Below are 16,160 nucleotides of genomic sequence, written 5' to 3' on the forward strand. Positions count from 1 at the left end.
AGATTTTAGCATATTAATTCTCCAGCCCTCGTTCTGTTTACCAAATGCAGAATGCAGTCTCTAATCACGGCGCAACGTCATCATCTTTGTTGTTGTTGATGTTGTTTGGTGACTGTAACTTGGTTTGGCTTTTGGCTTTGGCTTTGGCTTTGGCTTTGGCTTTGGCCATGCCGCGCAATTACCAAGACAGGCAGCTAATTTTATTTGCTGTTAACGTGCGCCTCAATCTGCAACCAGCAATTGTTGTTGTTGCTGTTGTTGTGTGTTGTTTTTTGTCTGTGGGAATTATTTGACGATGACTTTTTGAGGTATTGCGTGTCTGGATCACATTAGCCACCTCTGCAGTTGATCGGTTAACAAACAAAAAGTGTTAGCGTCAATTGAGTTGTCAGCCAAGTGGCAAGACATTACTCAGGGTGGTCTATTGATCTACTGTGTCCGATTACTTCGAGTAGTCCGCATTTTTAGAGTGTTAATGGAAGGCGTTGAAGTGTTTACAAGCCGATTTAAAGTTTGTCAGCAAAAGACTGAAAGAGAAATATGCAAATTAAACAGGAAATTCACACAAAGAATTCAATAGCAAGCAATAGATAAATACTCTATTGCAAAAACTGGTTCGCATCCCAAGTTCAACACTATAGATCACAAAGAGCATTATTAGCAAATGAAAGATAAAAGTAGTTGACAATAAGAAACCGCAAATATGAAAGCGAAAAAATCATGCTACGACTGGCGAATGCTCTAAGCAACCAAAGTAGAAATAGTTTAATATAGAAAGATTCAAATTAAAAGATTTGTAGTTATTTAAAAACGTTCTCCATAGCCATAAGAATATTTATTGCCTGCCAAACTTGATCGCAAAGTGAGCGCTGCCCTTTCGACGACTGTCAGCACATAATTAGTTGCTGCAGATTTGTTTGCAGAGGCCACTCGATGGATTGCATAACATTTTGCAGAGGCTTGCCATGGAGTTTATGTAAGAGAGTGAGAGTGTATGCCATTTAGATAACATTTAACTTTGGCTATGGAGCGGTGCACACAGTTCGCCTGACCATATTCTCCTAGACGTCTCTTAGCCAAATTTGGGGCATATTTTGTCAATGGTGCGGCACAGCCTTCTATTGGAACGTGAAGCATGGAGAAGTCGTGTAGCGCCAAAGTGCAATAATTCACACTCACTTTGGTGCAAGCCTCCATTGACGGTTTATTGGTTGCCACAACAGCGGATCAACGTGCCACACAATCCATACTCTATGGTAAATGATTATGAAATTTAACATGTGCACGCTGCCACTTAAAGTTTTCTTGCATATTGTTTATGCTCGCGTCGAGAATTATCTGGGAACAACAATAACAAAATAAAGTTATCAAAATTGAATTTATGATTTCTATAATCAAATTTTCGAAGCGTGCATTTGAAAAATGAATTGTTTGCCAATTTCCCAGTTTTGCCACTGGCGATACGTGCGCGAGTGTACGAGACAACAATTTATGGCTAATTTAGTCATGATTTATCCGTTTGCCAATAAATAATACTACTACACAACTCACAAAATATTCGCAGCTAACTTGGCTTATCGATTGGCCGGCCATTATGGAAGCCGCAGCGGTCAAGCGTCCGCTTGTTGTTGCTGAGATGCTTGGGCAAAATAACAATGTTTTGTTTTATGCCAAAAATTTAATTAAACCAAACAAAGGCCACGGGCAGCAGGCAGCGGGCATCGCTGTTCGCATAGAGATGCTAATCAAATGCATTCAATACTATTCAAAATAAAGTTTCGTGGGCGCGTCTCGTCTTCACGTTTAGCCGAGACGCAAACCGCAGTTATCGCCTGGACAGCTTCGGCAATTCGTCGCATCATGTTCGGTGGCGCATTCGTCACTTCGCCTGCGCTTCGTGCGCAACTTCGGCTGCAGTTCGTGTTTTGCGTTGGGGACTCGTTGGCTACTTCAACTTGGCGTTGCATAAAAAGTGGTTCAGTGGAGCAAACGGCTTCAGTTCGAACACACCGCGATCGCGACGAAAAGTATCTGCCAGATACTCTCTCTCTCTAAACTCTGACTTGCCGCGGAAGTGAAGTGTAGGTGTCGACACCTTGTTGTGAACAAACGCATCCTTATTGGGCATTTACGCGCATATGCTATTAATTTATTGTGTGTTCTAAATCTTAATACTCGTCATTGTCAAATGATTCATTGACCATAAAACAAGATTTGCATATTATATTCGAGTAAATAATTAACATTCACATACATATATTCATTTGCATTTTGCAGTTTCAACGTCACATTTGGATTAATATATTTTTTTGCGGATAAAACAATTTGTTAAAATTTAATCGAAGGTGAGTTTTGTGTTCGTCACGTCAAGGTTAAGTGAATGCAGAAAAGCTAATTAATAGGATCACAAATTAGTTAAATCAATAAAGGAAAATTTTTTTGAAATCAAATAATGGTTGTTCATAAAAAAGTGTCAATTGAGCAAATGGCCAATAAGCGGAAATATTCAAGAATAAAAAGAATATTAAAAGCGGTTAAAAAATAAAATAAATATAATTTTAAAATTTTATCATTAAATTGAATATTAAAATAAATTATAACATAGCAATTAATAATATCAACAAATGGTTAAACAGAATAAAATATGAAAATATGAAATATGAAACTGAAATTAATAAATTATAACAAATTTTTAAATATTTATTCAATCGTATTGTGTACTGAGATACAATACAACTTAACTAAAAATATTCCTTTTTTAATATTTTATTGAAAATATTTAAATTGTATTTGAATTGAGTTCTCTGGTCTAAAATCAATACAATTTGGTTAGCAATTATGTAGATAACTTGCTGCTGTTTATTTTGAGCTTAACTTTGTTTCAAGAAGCAAGTTTTGAGTATTTTGAAATTGAAAGCATCTAAGCCTGAACGAGTTGATAAAAAACGAGATTTGTGCTAAATTGTCGCAAGTAAGACGAAACACAATTGGACAATTAAAATAGCTTATTTATTGCAAAGCATTTGTAAATGCATTCTAGAGCAGGTTTCTCCTTTGTTCGCCTTGGCAATGAGTAGCAAATACCAAATGATTTCTCTCCACATTAAACAAGTAAAAGTCTTGCAATTGTGCGACAAATAATAAGTAATAATGTTTTCCACTATTTTTGCAATTTAAATGGATTTTTAATCAGATTGACGGATTTCAACGATGGATGTCTGAGCTAACTTATAAATCAAGTTGTATAAATTTGCATATTAATTTTAATTGAACACTATGAAGTCGATGGTCGTGTGCAGTCGATGAAGTGCTGGATTGCAGATCGTAAATTGAAATTGAAGTTGAAGTTGAAAATGTCAAATTCAAATTCGTGTTGAATAAGCCATACGAACTTCGATTGCAACTGCAACTATGATACAACTGCGGTGGGTCCAAACAACGTTTCGGTTGTAATGAACACAAATTAACATACAATACTGAACGAGCTTCATGCAGACAGATTGTCAAGCACCAAAGGCAACCAAATGTTCAATGTGAGGAAAATGTAACTCTCTGTGACTGGACCAGATCTTCTGTCTCTCTCTATTTTCTGGTCAATGAATAATTCATTACACACATTTCTTGCCTGTTTTCGCGCACAGACAGCGTGTTAACTGCTTCAACGCACTTCGAATTGGCATTTCACAAATGTGTGAAAAATATATTGTGGTTACAGCAAGTTCGTTGCCTAAGTCTTTTGATTTGCCTGTAAATTTTTGATGATCATCGAATCAAAGTCGTAAAAATTCTGCGCACCTTCACTTCCGTTTTGAAAGTTTCTTTATTAGGCTCTAAAAATGATTGCAATATGACATTGACGAAGCTCAAATAAGCGAACTCGACAACATAAATGCAGACCAAAAGAAAATGCCGAAATAAGACTTGTGAATAAAATTCGCAACTCGAAATCCAAAAAAAGTATTCGATTTGCATATGCAAATTCGATTCCCACGACTTTTAATTGTAGCCAAAAAATACATACTCGTATATCCCATTAAAAAAGGCCACAGTCATACGGAGTAAAAATGCCATTGAGCTTGGACTTGATACAATTCTATGTATTTGATCGACATTTTATGGACTATTCGAGCAACATGTGTAGAATTTTATCAGATAATGGAGTTAAGTGGCTTGCAATTGTTTGTTATTGTTCTTGTTGCAGTTCAACTTCAAGTTTTTAATAGTTTAATTAATGCTATTAGACGAGCTATTTGTTGAATCAGCAGAAGATTTACGATGTGCACTAATTTGATATTTCAAATACTTGCGCACAAAAAAAAACATACTTATTTTAGATATTGTTGCTAAGGAAAATAATGTTTACAAATCAATATCCTCTTTCGTAGTCATAGTATTTATTTTAATATCTTTGAATGTTTCAATATATTTTTAGTTAAATAAATATTCTGTAATTTTCATTATCTTATTATTTATATTAATAGTTTTGATTATTTCAAAATATTATTTTTAAAATATAATCCTTTTTATATTTATTTTTTTCTATGTTTTCAAAAGAAAATGTTTAAAATGCTTTTCTAATCTTCAAATAAAATCTGTTGAATGCAAAACTTGCATTAAATATCCTAGTGTTAAATATTAGCCCCAAGAAATATTTATTATGTTTCATTTCTTATTTCTTAGAGTACAATAACTTCGCTGCAACCTTTGTTAAATATTTTCCAAGTGCCGTTGAACGAACGCATGTAATAAATACGTATGTAGAGCTATGACAGTCGCTTGACTAATAGAACAGGGAACATTGATATTTATCTTAATGAAGCCAACGCATTGCCAGTCAAATTGGATTGGGTTCTAACCGCAACTGGCAGACAAGCAAAGCTCGCAGCTCGTTGCCTGCCGGCAGACAGACAGGGCGAGCCACATGCCACATGCCATATGCCATATGCTATATGCCACAAACAAAAAACTGACTCTGAACTGCGCCCAGAAATGCGTATGGCTCGATTGACATTTGCCAGACAAGTCGCTGCACTACAAAAAGCCACAATCAGACGGACAGATAGACAGACTGAGAAACTCAAGTGAAACTAACGACATTAATTGAGTTTCCCCCTTAAAGTAGTTCAAGTAGTTGACTAGTCGAGCTGTCTAACTAGAGCGCATTTAGAGCGGCTCAATTGAGATTGAGTCTCTAACTGTGTGTCTGTCTTTAACTCTGACTCTGGCATCTCCGTTAACCTCAAGTGCATTCAAGGCCTCGTTTCTGGGCGTTTCCCTATTTGGTGGGGGGCCTGTTGGTTGTGTAACAAATGAAAATCAATTTGGTTAGGCTTCAAAAACAGATTTTGGTTCAAAGTTCAATTAAAAGAGTTTAGCATAAACAATAAAACAACAATAAGTGCAACGTCAGCTGCACTGAAAAACAAGCTAGAAAACAAGGCTTCATTACGTAATGAGTTGTAAACAGATCCGAAATCAAAACAAACAGATCATAACAAGGGCAAGCACACAATTTAATTAAAAGCAATCGTCTAGAAATCAACAAGCATTCGCTATGCAACTTTGAGTACTCGTTCAACTCACCATCGATAAATTAAGAAGAAGCTCAAGCAGCAAGCAACTTAACTCTGCGGGAAATCTTCGTAATAGATGGTAAAAATCTTGGCCAGGCCAAATACAGTTCATGAGCTAGAAGATAGATCGTTTGGCAGTCTGGAAGTTACTTAAATTCATTAGGAGCTCTAGAAAAAACCTTCAACAGTAGCAAATTCAAAACTTGGTTGATCTCAGCCGCTCATTGAAAGTTTTCTCAAGACAAAGAAGCGCAAAACTTTGTCTAATAAGCAGAAGACGATCTTGAAATGTGTGAAATAAATGGCATTTATTGCTTGAGAAGAGTCAAGAAGGAAGTTTCTTGAGCTATTGTTAGTTAGCATTGATAAGCTGATTTATAAATTCAACTATTCATTTGAGCGGTTCACTTTAGTCAATGGACTCCAAATGAGCAGCGTATAAGGTCTTTAGTCAAATTGAGCTCTAATTTAAAGCGCAACCGTCATATCCTGCTTAATTGTTAAAGCGCTCTTGAATCGTTTATTTATCGAAGCGAATGTTAAAGAAGCGAAAATCGATTTTGATTTCGATTTCAAAACTTTCATTCACAAATCGACACAATTATCTGCGCATTATCAAAGAAGCTAAACAAAACGCTTTGTTTACATTGCCCGCTGGCAACGGCGATAACTTTTGCTCAGTCAAAGGTTGAAAAGCGTTTTGCTTATTACGAGTTCAGAGACGGGTTCAATTGGGGGCTTTTTTATTGTATTGGGTGGGTTAGTCAGCTATGTTATTTGGCTAGTCACGCATGCCTTTCGATTTCTACGAATCTGCGATGCTTTTGTTGTTGTTGCTGTTTCGCAGTGATTACTCAATTCTCAATGCGAGCCCAATGCAAATTTATCTTTTACCCGCCAAAAAGTAAAAAATTTGCATTTCTCAAGCAACAGAGTTCGTGATATGTCACAGGCGTTAGAATGTGCTTTACCAACAACAACAACAGCAACCACGCAACAAGACAAGTAACTACAACATTAACAGCGGTTAGTTGACACTTTGGGGCAATTAGCTGCAACTCAAAAATGACATTCAAACTGTCAGCCACAAGCTTCCCCGATCAACGAACGCTGTCGGCTGTTTTGATTCATACTATACACTCCCTATAGCCTATAGACCAATTTAAATGGCCTTTGTTGTTTTCATTTCGTGCCGCTTTTATAACTTAATTGCTGTTAAACGAAAGACTTAGGCAACGAACTTCAATTAGTGCTTATAGAATTTTTGCGGGTTCTGCAGTTTTTGTAAACAATTAACATGAGTAGCTAAACTCTTTAGATTATATAACCGAGATTCTCATTAAATATATATGTCCATAACTATATATAAATGTCGAAAATTGGATTCACATTTTCATATCATTTTATTTTATATTCTGAGAATAATCGTTGTAAATATTTTCAAACTTGTTCAGCAGTTTCTTCATTGTGTATATATATGAATTAGACTATATTTTTAGAAAAATTATATACTCACTCGCACTTGTTAAAGATTTTTGTAACTTTTTTAATGGCATTCATTTTTTTGTAGGGTATTTTCAAACTCGTTCTTCATCAGCTTCCTTGAGCTGTCGAAAAGACGCAGTTGCGACGAAAAACAAATCAGCAATTTAGTGATTAACGCATTTTAATTAATTTAACGCGTCGTTCATGTTCGTTCTCTGGGTCAATTGAAGTCTTATGTCCGACTGTTCACACCTGTCACAAAGATATTGAACTGGATTTAGCATTAGGGGGTATTAATCGGGTAACCAGGTCAAGTCGCCTTGTCATTTAATGCAAATTATTGTGCAACGTTTGTTGTATGTAGTTCGTAGCATGTTCCATTACAAATTGGGGCTTGTGCAAGTTGCAACGCCGAACGCATGTGGGCGTGGTCCAGCCATAAGCTATTCAGCACAAGGCGTTACCTCAAATTCGATTACAAAAAATATATTATATATAAGAATAAAGCACATGCAATATATGGCAGTTTGCCATGAACTGCAAGGAAGTCAGGGCGCGTATTGTATGCGTATTAATTGTTAATCTGATTCTTAATAATCCAATGTTTCATCAGCAAAATAAACCGCATCAGCTGAGTCGCTTTATTTATTTATTTACTCACACTTTTACAGGGTTATTGAACGCAATTCATTTCGGCTTCTCTAATTTCAAACGATTACAATTTAATTTGAGTACTGTTAGCATTTAGCTTAAACCAGATTTGGTATACTCTATGAAAGGGGAATGCTGTCTTACACATAAATTGTGTAACAGTTGAGCAAAGGAAGATTTTTATACCCGCTACATACAGGATAGAAGGGTATTATGACTTTGTGCCTCTAGGAAAAGGCAGAGGGAAATATCACCTTCTCTCTATGGTATATTTTTAATGGAGTACTATATATCGATATACCAAATATTGCATTTGGTATATTTTGAGTATTTTTGCAATACATATACTAATAAAAGTAAAACAGCGCTACTTTTATTCAGTCGAGCTCACTCGATTACAGCTTTCTTAATTGTTATATATATTATTTGTCCAACTTATTTAAAACCTTGTACTGAGCTAATTTATTGAAGGCTTAAGAATGTTTTGCCTAGATTAGGTGTAGTTAAATTTTCTATTATTTTATTTCTTTAAGTGTATTTCATATTCGTCATGTTGTTATTGTTGCTTAGTTGTCTAGAGCCACAAACCGTTTATTTAAGCCACTCACAAAAATTGAATAATTGCCTTAAGTTTGCAATTTGATGCACTCATAAAAACATTCCTTCTGTTATACTAAGTCTTAAGTATAAAATAAAAGAATGATGTGTTTTTAAGTAAAATATTTGCGGGTAATAAAGTTTAAAAGCAATTCAAATTTTATTTGCTTAAATAATATGAGAATAACGTTAAAGATTGAATTATTATTTTACAAATAATTTGAACCAAAATGCACAGAAAACCGCCTTAAAATTTGCTCTAAATTCCGCATTATAAATTGCACATTTCGTGCAAAAAAAAGTGATTACAAAAATTGCGAAATTCGGTTGTTAATTCCCTGTTGAATGTAGTTTTTTCTGGCTGATGGTGCGAGAAGCGTTCTTAATTGGAATTTAAGTGGCAAAGCACCTTGTAGGCAATTAAACAAATTCAATCATTGTCAGCGAGGCCCACGCTGTAATCTGGTGTGTAAGCTGTTAGTCTGTTGAGCTGTTGCAACCTGAGCAATCTGAGCAACCTGTGCAACGTTGTGGCAAGCTGGAGCAAGTGCTTGGCTCTTGTGAACGACATCAATTAGCAGAGTTTTTAATGCAACCGCATTTGGCGTGAAACAGCAAAAGCAAAGCAGTTAAAACTATGGCACAAATGCCAAGTAAAATGCGTAGAAAAACGCCTCGAGTCAATCAATTTTGTTGTGTGTCGAGCGACGCGTATTACAAGCCAGACATGTAAGCCGGGACTCGATTCGGCCAGGTTAACTGTGCTGGGCTGTGTTGGCCACGCAGCCTTGGCTGTGTTCGACTGTGTTGGCTGCTCAGATTGCGATGCTGTTGCTGATGCCGATGCCGATGCCAGATTGGAAGCTATTTGGAAAGGCGGCACTCGAATTACGCGGCCAACTTACGCAAATTTTTCGTTGGTTCGTTGTGAACTGCCGCCAGGCTCAAAGCAAAGATACCACCTCGTCGAAGGTGGAGGAGACGCACGCACACACTGCGGCACACACACTAGCACACACTGTGGCACACCCTAATGCTAACTGGGAACCCCTCTGCCCCTGCTCCTTTACCTCTACTCAGACTTTAATTGAAATCTGCGTTGCCTGACCAACTCGTTTACGCATTCGAAAGGCCTGAGTCGCCATCGTTCGGGGTAATTAAAAACTTGTCGTTCCATTTGATACTCTTTGCCAAAATGTTTTTCTGAGTGCTGTGCTGTGTGTGTGTGTGAGTGTATGTTATGTCATTTGGTGTGCTGTCTGTTGCAGCAGAATAAATCTAAGTTGGGGACTTTTCAGCGTAGAGTATTTGATTGAAGCGTATGAGTTGTGTCAACAATAAAGCCTTGACTTTGTATTGCATACGTTGAGGCGATTAATCAATACAGCTAAGCTCTTAAGCTGTCAACAAATTCTATAATATTTCGATTTTAAGCACAGAATGGATGTAGCTTCAAGGCGAGCTTATATCAAATTGTTGAACTTATTTTAAAGTAGTATTTACTAAATCTATGTCTAATTATCAGTAAACACTATTCATTTGGGCACTAAACATAATTATAAAGTAATATCATATGACATTCGAATTATCAGTCCTTGAAATCTACTTCAATCTTAATATTTTTCACTCAAAGTCAACCTTGACCTCCAGCTACCGAATGCTCCAATTAAAAGTTAGAAAAGTTCCAAATTAACTTATAATAAATCACGCTGAATATCTTATTAATTAGCATGGAATTAACGCTTCCATTTTTGTTTTGCATGCTTGGCTATTTATTATTCAATACATTCTCGACTAATTTTCTAGCAAAACAACATTTGAAATCTGCCCATTAATTATGAATAATACTTGCTTGAAATCACATAAATTTATAGTTTCATTATTAGTGCAACTTTTATAGTTCTATTAACATACATATTATAACTGTCCGAAGCAAATTTTCAACTTGAATAGAGTATACAAAGTTCTCAAAGTCTTTTACTACACTTCGCATTCCAATATCGTGTTAGTTTTGGCTGCATGCAGCGCACATTGCGTATACGCAACATTTGTCATAAAACTAATGTCATTTTTATTTGTTTTTTGGGCTGCTCATAAATTATGCTGCTGTGGAATGTCATGAAACATGTGTCTGGCAATTCGGAGGATGTGCAGTCGAATGATAAATGCCACGCGATTTTCGAGATTAGCGTGCGATCGGTTAGCGAATCCCTCATTCCATTGGCATTTGTGGTTGGAAATGTTGCCAAAATTGATACCAGTTTATTAAACGGGTTTCATTAAAAGTAATGTCCAGTATAAACAAGTGACGCACTTTCAAAGTGACCGCCCGATTGCTGTGCTACATAAATCCATAAAAAAGAATTGCACAATTGCAGGGTATGACGTGACATCCTGGCTGTTGGCTGCTGGCCATTGGCTACTGGGTAACTTAATATGCGCACAGTGATTGCATTTTATGTGCTCCAATCTTTGGTGCAGATATTGCCGCTGGCTTAGCAAAGCTTAGAGTAAAGTAAGTGGCACGCATGTGGCCACAACAAAAATGTCCAAGGATTTTAATTATTTGCACAAAAATCTAATTTCCGTCCCGAAAATATACAGCGAGCAATCGCAAGTGATGCAATCGCACCTCAAGAGCCTTTTGCCACGCAAAAGTTAACAACAAATCAAACGCTGCCAGCAGAGATTGACACAGTTTTGCTTTGGCAGCAGCAGCAGCAGGAGTTAAGCCAAGTCTCAAGCGAGTGGAAAATCGACAAAACGAAATTTATAAAGCGCGTAGAGACGCAAAACTCTTAAATGGATGTGGTTGCAGCTTAGCTGTAGTTGTTGTTGTTGTTGCTGTTGTTGTTGCTGTTGTTGTTGCTGTTGCTGTTGGTCAGTCCCAGACCCGAGGCGAGGTGCGTGTGTTGCAGTTGCAGTTGCAGTCGCTCAATCAATGCAATTCATTCATTGACTTTTTTACGTGTGTGTTTCTCAAATGGGCAACGCAGCACGCAAGTGGACAAATGCGACGGGAACAAAACGAAACTGAAACTTAAACTCAAACTGCAAACTGCAAACTGGGAACTGGATCTGGGACTGAGACTGAGACTGGGCTAAAGTCTAAAGCGAGTCAAAGATGGTGTGCTGTTTGCCTTTTGGCCAAGTGCCTTTCAAGCTGCTTTCAATTGTGGCTGCAGTTAAGGAGAAGTGACTGTTTTGTGTTGTGTGCTGTGTGTTGTGTGGCAACAGCGTGAGTAAGTGCCACACGAAATGCCCGTGAAGCTGGCAGCTGGAATGTTGCATCAATTTGACAAGATGGAGTGGCAGATAAAGCTAAAGGGATATTACTCTGCTTTAGGTGACAAAGTGGAGGAAATGATGATTTCTTCTTCAACTTGACTTATAGTTAAACTGAATACAGTATAAACATTTTTAACTATGCCTTCTCCACTTAACAAGAAAAACCTCTAGACTATACAATTCAGTTGTCAGCTCTTGTGACATGTGTTTCTTTCTCTTTCTCTTTCTGCACACATGCGACAACTGGAACGAGCTCGTTGCCAATCTCCAGTTCAGCGCGTTTTTATTGAATTTTTGGCACACGCTGCAAACACAACAACAACAACAACAAGAGCAACAGCAAAAAAATGCGTTGGGTGCGTATGCAAAAGGCGGCAAAAAAGCGAGACTTAGGCAATGCACAAAAAAAAAACGTCGTTGCGTATGGCAACATTTATTGATTTATTGTGGAGCAGCGAGTGCATAATTTATTACAAATCTATTTGTACTGGCCAAGCGACTATGCGTAGAGTTTTAGCTCTCTGCGAGCAAAGTTTCCTTTTTTTGGGTTTTGCGGCTGATTTATGAACTGGGCAAACAAAAGACTTAGGCAACAAACTTGAAAATAACAAAGTGCGTCGGACAAAAGTTTAATGAGTTCCTGGGGAGAACTAAGAATTTCGATAAGTGAAAAACAAAGAATATAAATTTGATTGAAGCAAATAAAATTAAAATTATTTATCTATCGATAAAATATTTTGTTGTGGTTCAACAGATTTCGCAATAAATCATTTCTATCAAATTGATATAGAGTCAATGTAATTTTCGTTATGTCAACAGCTGACAATTGACATATATAACATGACTAATGTTTATCTATTAAATGGAGTGTGTGATCCATTTGCCACCAAACACAATTAATCCAGATTGTTGGTGGCAGCCTCGAACTCGCCATGTTGCAAGCTTAACCCTGTGGCACGTCGTATGCAACGTTGTTAATAACTTAATTAAATGCCTTTTAAGCTAACGCCACGAGTAGCTGAGTAGCTGTGGCAAACTGTAGTTGGAGCTGATTTTATGTGTTCCCATGAACTGCGCTGACTTGACGCCCACGCGCAACCTAAAACAACAACAACAACAACAACAACAAGAGCAAGAGCAAAACAACGAGCAACAACAACATTGTTGGCCACACGCCACCAACAGTTGCAAGTAGTCCACCCAGTGGCAGCACATTTGAACCTGCCGCCAACTGTGGCAATTACAAGCAACCGAATTGATTAATATCATCTCAGTCGACAGTCTGTGCAACGTTTGTTTTGTTTGCTTTGTCGCTCGCGTTATGATAATGCTTGGCGGGTGGAGCCATTGACGCCTTCTTGCCCCTTGAGGCGGCATTGTTTATGCCTGCAATTGCTCGTAAATGAGCTATTAATATGTCCCACTTGCGACCGCCCAACGACAATCGTTGACAGCTTTGCATGTTCGCATTTGCGATGCCCCTTTTTGTTGTGTGTTTTTTTTAGTTTTATTGTTGCTAATTAGTTGCAGTCCATTATGTCGATTGACTGCTGTACGTACGTTTTATGCCTTGGGCAACATTCGAGACACAATCCATGCATGAAATATCACGCCAATTACGGGCCACAGCTTCAGCTCCAGCTCCAGCTTCATTTTCAACTCCACTCGAGTCAACGCGGATCGAGTTAAGCTTCGAGTTCGGGTTCGTTTCGTACAGTGGCTGCTGCAAGCGTGCGCCACAAATTAAATCAATTAAATAACAAAAAGCAATACACGTTTGTCAATCGACACTCACACACTCTCTCACACACACACACAAACACACACATATACAGACACTCCATTCGAACAAGTCCAAATACCCTAACGAAATACTTAAACTGCGAGCACCTAATTAATTAATTACATTTGTTTGGAAATAATCAATCGAGTCGCTTGACACAAAAGGTTCGTAAACAAACCACAAAATAAATAATTGAGGTCATTAAAAATTGTCATAAATTTAGCTATGATGACCATAAATTATTTCTGATAAAAATAAATCACAAATATTAGCAAATATGTAATTTATAATGACATTTAGGTTGGCATACGTTTATTCATTTATTTAGTATTTAATTTTAATTGCTCTTAGTGAAGTTATAAGTTCTGAAATTAATATTTGTATATTTTGCTGCTAAATGCAACAAAATTGAATTTATTTAGGTAATAAGTTAATAATTTAAATGAAGATTAGCGTGCTTAATATACAATAAGATAATAGATATACAATAGATATTTTCGATAAAAAAAATAAGTAAAGGCAACTAAATATATAAAAATATTTAAATAACTCAATTCCAATTTCAAGATTCACACAATTCGAGTTTGTGATGTATTCAATTTTTTAATAAAGATTTTACTTTAATAATTTTGCAATACTTTTATAAAATATTGAAATATGTTACTCAAAACATATCCTTGATTAGCATTAATGTAAATTATTGAATTTTACAAATTTTACGTTACAATATTTAAATGAATATTAAAATGCATTTCGTATTTTAATTCATTTGCTTTCATAGCAATTACAAAAATAATAAATTAAATATGGAAGTATGATGGTCCATATTAATTTTTCACTTTGTTCTAGATTTTAATTCCATCTCTGCAATTCTTTCAAAAAACTTTTTCGCATTGCGAATTTCGTCAAAGTCTTTGACTTATTCACCGCACTTTAATGGCGTAGTGTACATAGTTCATATAAGTTGCCTATAATAAGGGTGTAATATATTAATAAATATTGAAATGAATTTCCTTCATAGCGATGAAATAACAGAAAGAATTTGTAAATATTGCAAATTATAGGATTCCTCAATGATCCTAATTTATATTAATTTTTTACTAGTCAAACCCTTTAACTTATTCACCACACTCCAATAGTGTGATCCTAATTTATATTAATTTTTTACTAGTCAAACCCTTCTACTTATTCACCACACTCCAATGGCAACATAGTGTATTTTGTATTGTGGAAACCCACCGCAGTTGAACTGCAAACTGCGAAAAAAGCGATAACCGTAAACGAACGTCAAGTGATTTTCATCAATTATGTTTTGTGTCTGCTGTGCGTCTCATTAAACATTTATAAGATTGATTGGAGCTATTATTATGATGTCATAAATGTGTGTGCGATAATATGCAATACAAGTTGTACTGAACTCACCTCCACCTCTTTCACTCACTTACTCTCTTTCCCCCTCTCTCCTTCTCTTGCAGATGTCTCATAATCGCTTAGCACTGGAGTTGCCCAGATTGTTGTTGCTACTGCTGCTGACGCTGCAATCGCTGCTGGCTGCCGAAGCTCTTGGCTATCATTACGATCGTCCAACACGACCTGCGCCCACTTCCGTCTACACCGGTCATCACTTTGCTCCGCTGCCCACGGTGCAGCCGCTGCCTCCGGTGCCCGCTCTTCCCGCTCTGCCCACGGCGCGTGTGCCGCTGGCCAGGAGTCGTCCAGCTGGTCACATCGTCAGCCAGTATGGACCACCGCCAAGTGTAGCTCCATCGCCAGCCAGCTCGATCGTGAGCACTTATCTGCCCCCGGCGTATGCCTCGCCCATTGCCTCGATCAGTTATCACGGTGTGGCGCCTCCTGCTGCTCCTCCTTCGGCTCCACAGCAGCTACTGCAGCAGCCCATCCATGTGCCAAGTGGCCCGGCAGCAACAGCGCCTCCACTGCGCATTCCCTTCGGCAAGCAGGCGTTGATCTCGCCCGGCGAATCCTATGTGGCCAATGGCCGGCAGCTGAAGCAATACGCTGTCATCGAGATCATTGACAACGACATCGACGAGAGTCCGGCGCCGTTCCTCAGCTCCAGCTTCTTTGATCGCTATCGGGCGCATGTGGGCGCCTCAGGAACTGGAGCCACAGCCACAGCTACGGGAGGCACTGGACTGCAGTTGGATTCGCGTGCCAACGCTTTGGTGTTGGAGCAACAGGCGCTTAGTGTGCAGCCACGTTTCCAGAATCAGGGACAGAACGATGCCATTGCCCTAGGATCGGGTGGCTTGGGCTACATTCGTCTGCCCAATGGCAATGTGTATCTGGGATCTGGTTCGCTGGGCTATATCAGTGGTCAGCAGCGTGTTGCTTCAGTTTTGGATGCGCGCACTCGCTCGGAATCCACCTCGGATGCTCTGCACTTTGGCCACGGTCCGCTAGGTGGCGCTGATAACTTCTTGAGATTTAAGTGAGAGAAGCGAACTTCTTGAGATTTAAGTGAGAATAGCGAGATAGCAAGAGTTTTGGCAGCATTGTGAAGAGTTGCTGCCATCCGCAAGCATTTTGTACAATACATATCTTATTGTAAATATTTAAATAAAAAAAACACATACGAAAACAAAATTCATATTCTAGCATTAAGTTTCCTTCTCTAAACGCCGTTAAACACTTACTACCTATGTATGTAATTTGCAAGCATTTTGTATGTTTTCCTATGCGCACCGCTAAATGTTGACAAAATAAACACATTGAAAATGGATAGGCTGAACATATTGTTTTATTTTCACTTTTGAATTTAA

At 37.7% G+C, this 16,160-nt stretch overlaps 1 protein-coding gene across 3 annotated transcripts; it reads left to right on the top strand.

Moving 5' to 3' along the window:
* Positions 1–1,989: 1,989 nt before the first annotated feature.
* On the top strand, positions 1,990–16,120 carry LOC133850478 (uncharacterized). 3 transcript variants are annotated; one of them, XM_062286597.1, is made up of 3 exons: positions 1,990–2,154; positions 2,278–2,345; positions 14,853–16,120. In XM_062286597.1, exon 3 carries the CDS (start codon positions 14,853–14,855, stop codon positions 15,831–15,833), a length of 981 nt encoding a protein of 326 aa, XP_062142581.1. In that variant the 5' UTR covers positions 1,990–2,154; positions 2,278–2,345; the 3' UTR covers positions 15,834–16,120. The 3 variants fall into 3 exon arrangements, with proteins under 3 accessions (XP_062142581.1, XP_062142579.1, XP_062142580.1); XM_062286595.1 differs by having other exon boundaries at positions 1,990–2,081; XM_062286596.1 differs by having other exon boundaries at positions 1,990–2,345.
* The last annotated feature ends 40 nt before the right edge of the window (positions 16,121–16,160 follow it).

This window comes from Drosophila sulfurigaster, chromosome 2L, assembly GCF_023558435.1.
Source record: "Drosophila sulfurigaster albostrigata strain 15112-1811.04 chromosome 2L, ASM2355843v2, whole genome shotgun sequence".
Taxonomy (NCBI): Eukaryota; Metazoa; Arthropoda; class Insecta; order Diptera; family Drosophilidae; genus Drosophila; species Drosophila sulfurigaster.

Bases quoted from the DNA above. Each gene is read 5' to 3' on its own strand.
- LOC133850478 (XM_062286596.1), top strand. From the start codon at position 14,853: ATGTCTCATAATCGCTTAGCACTGGAGTTGCCCAGATTGTTGTTGCTA.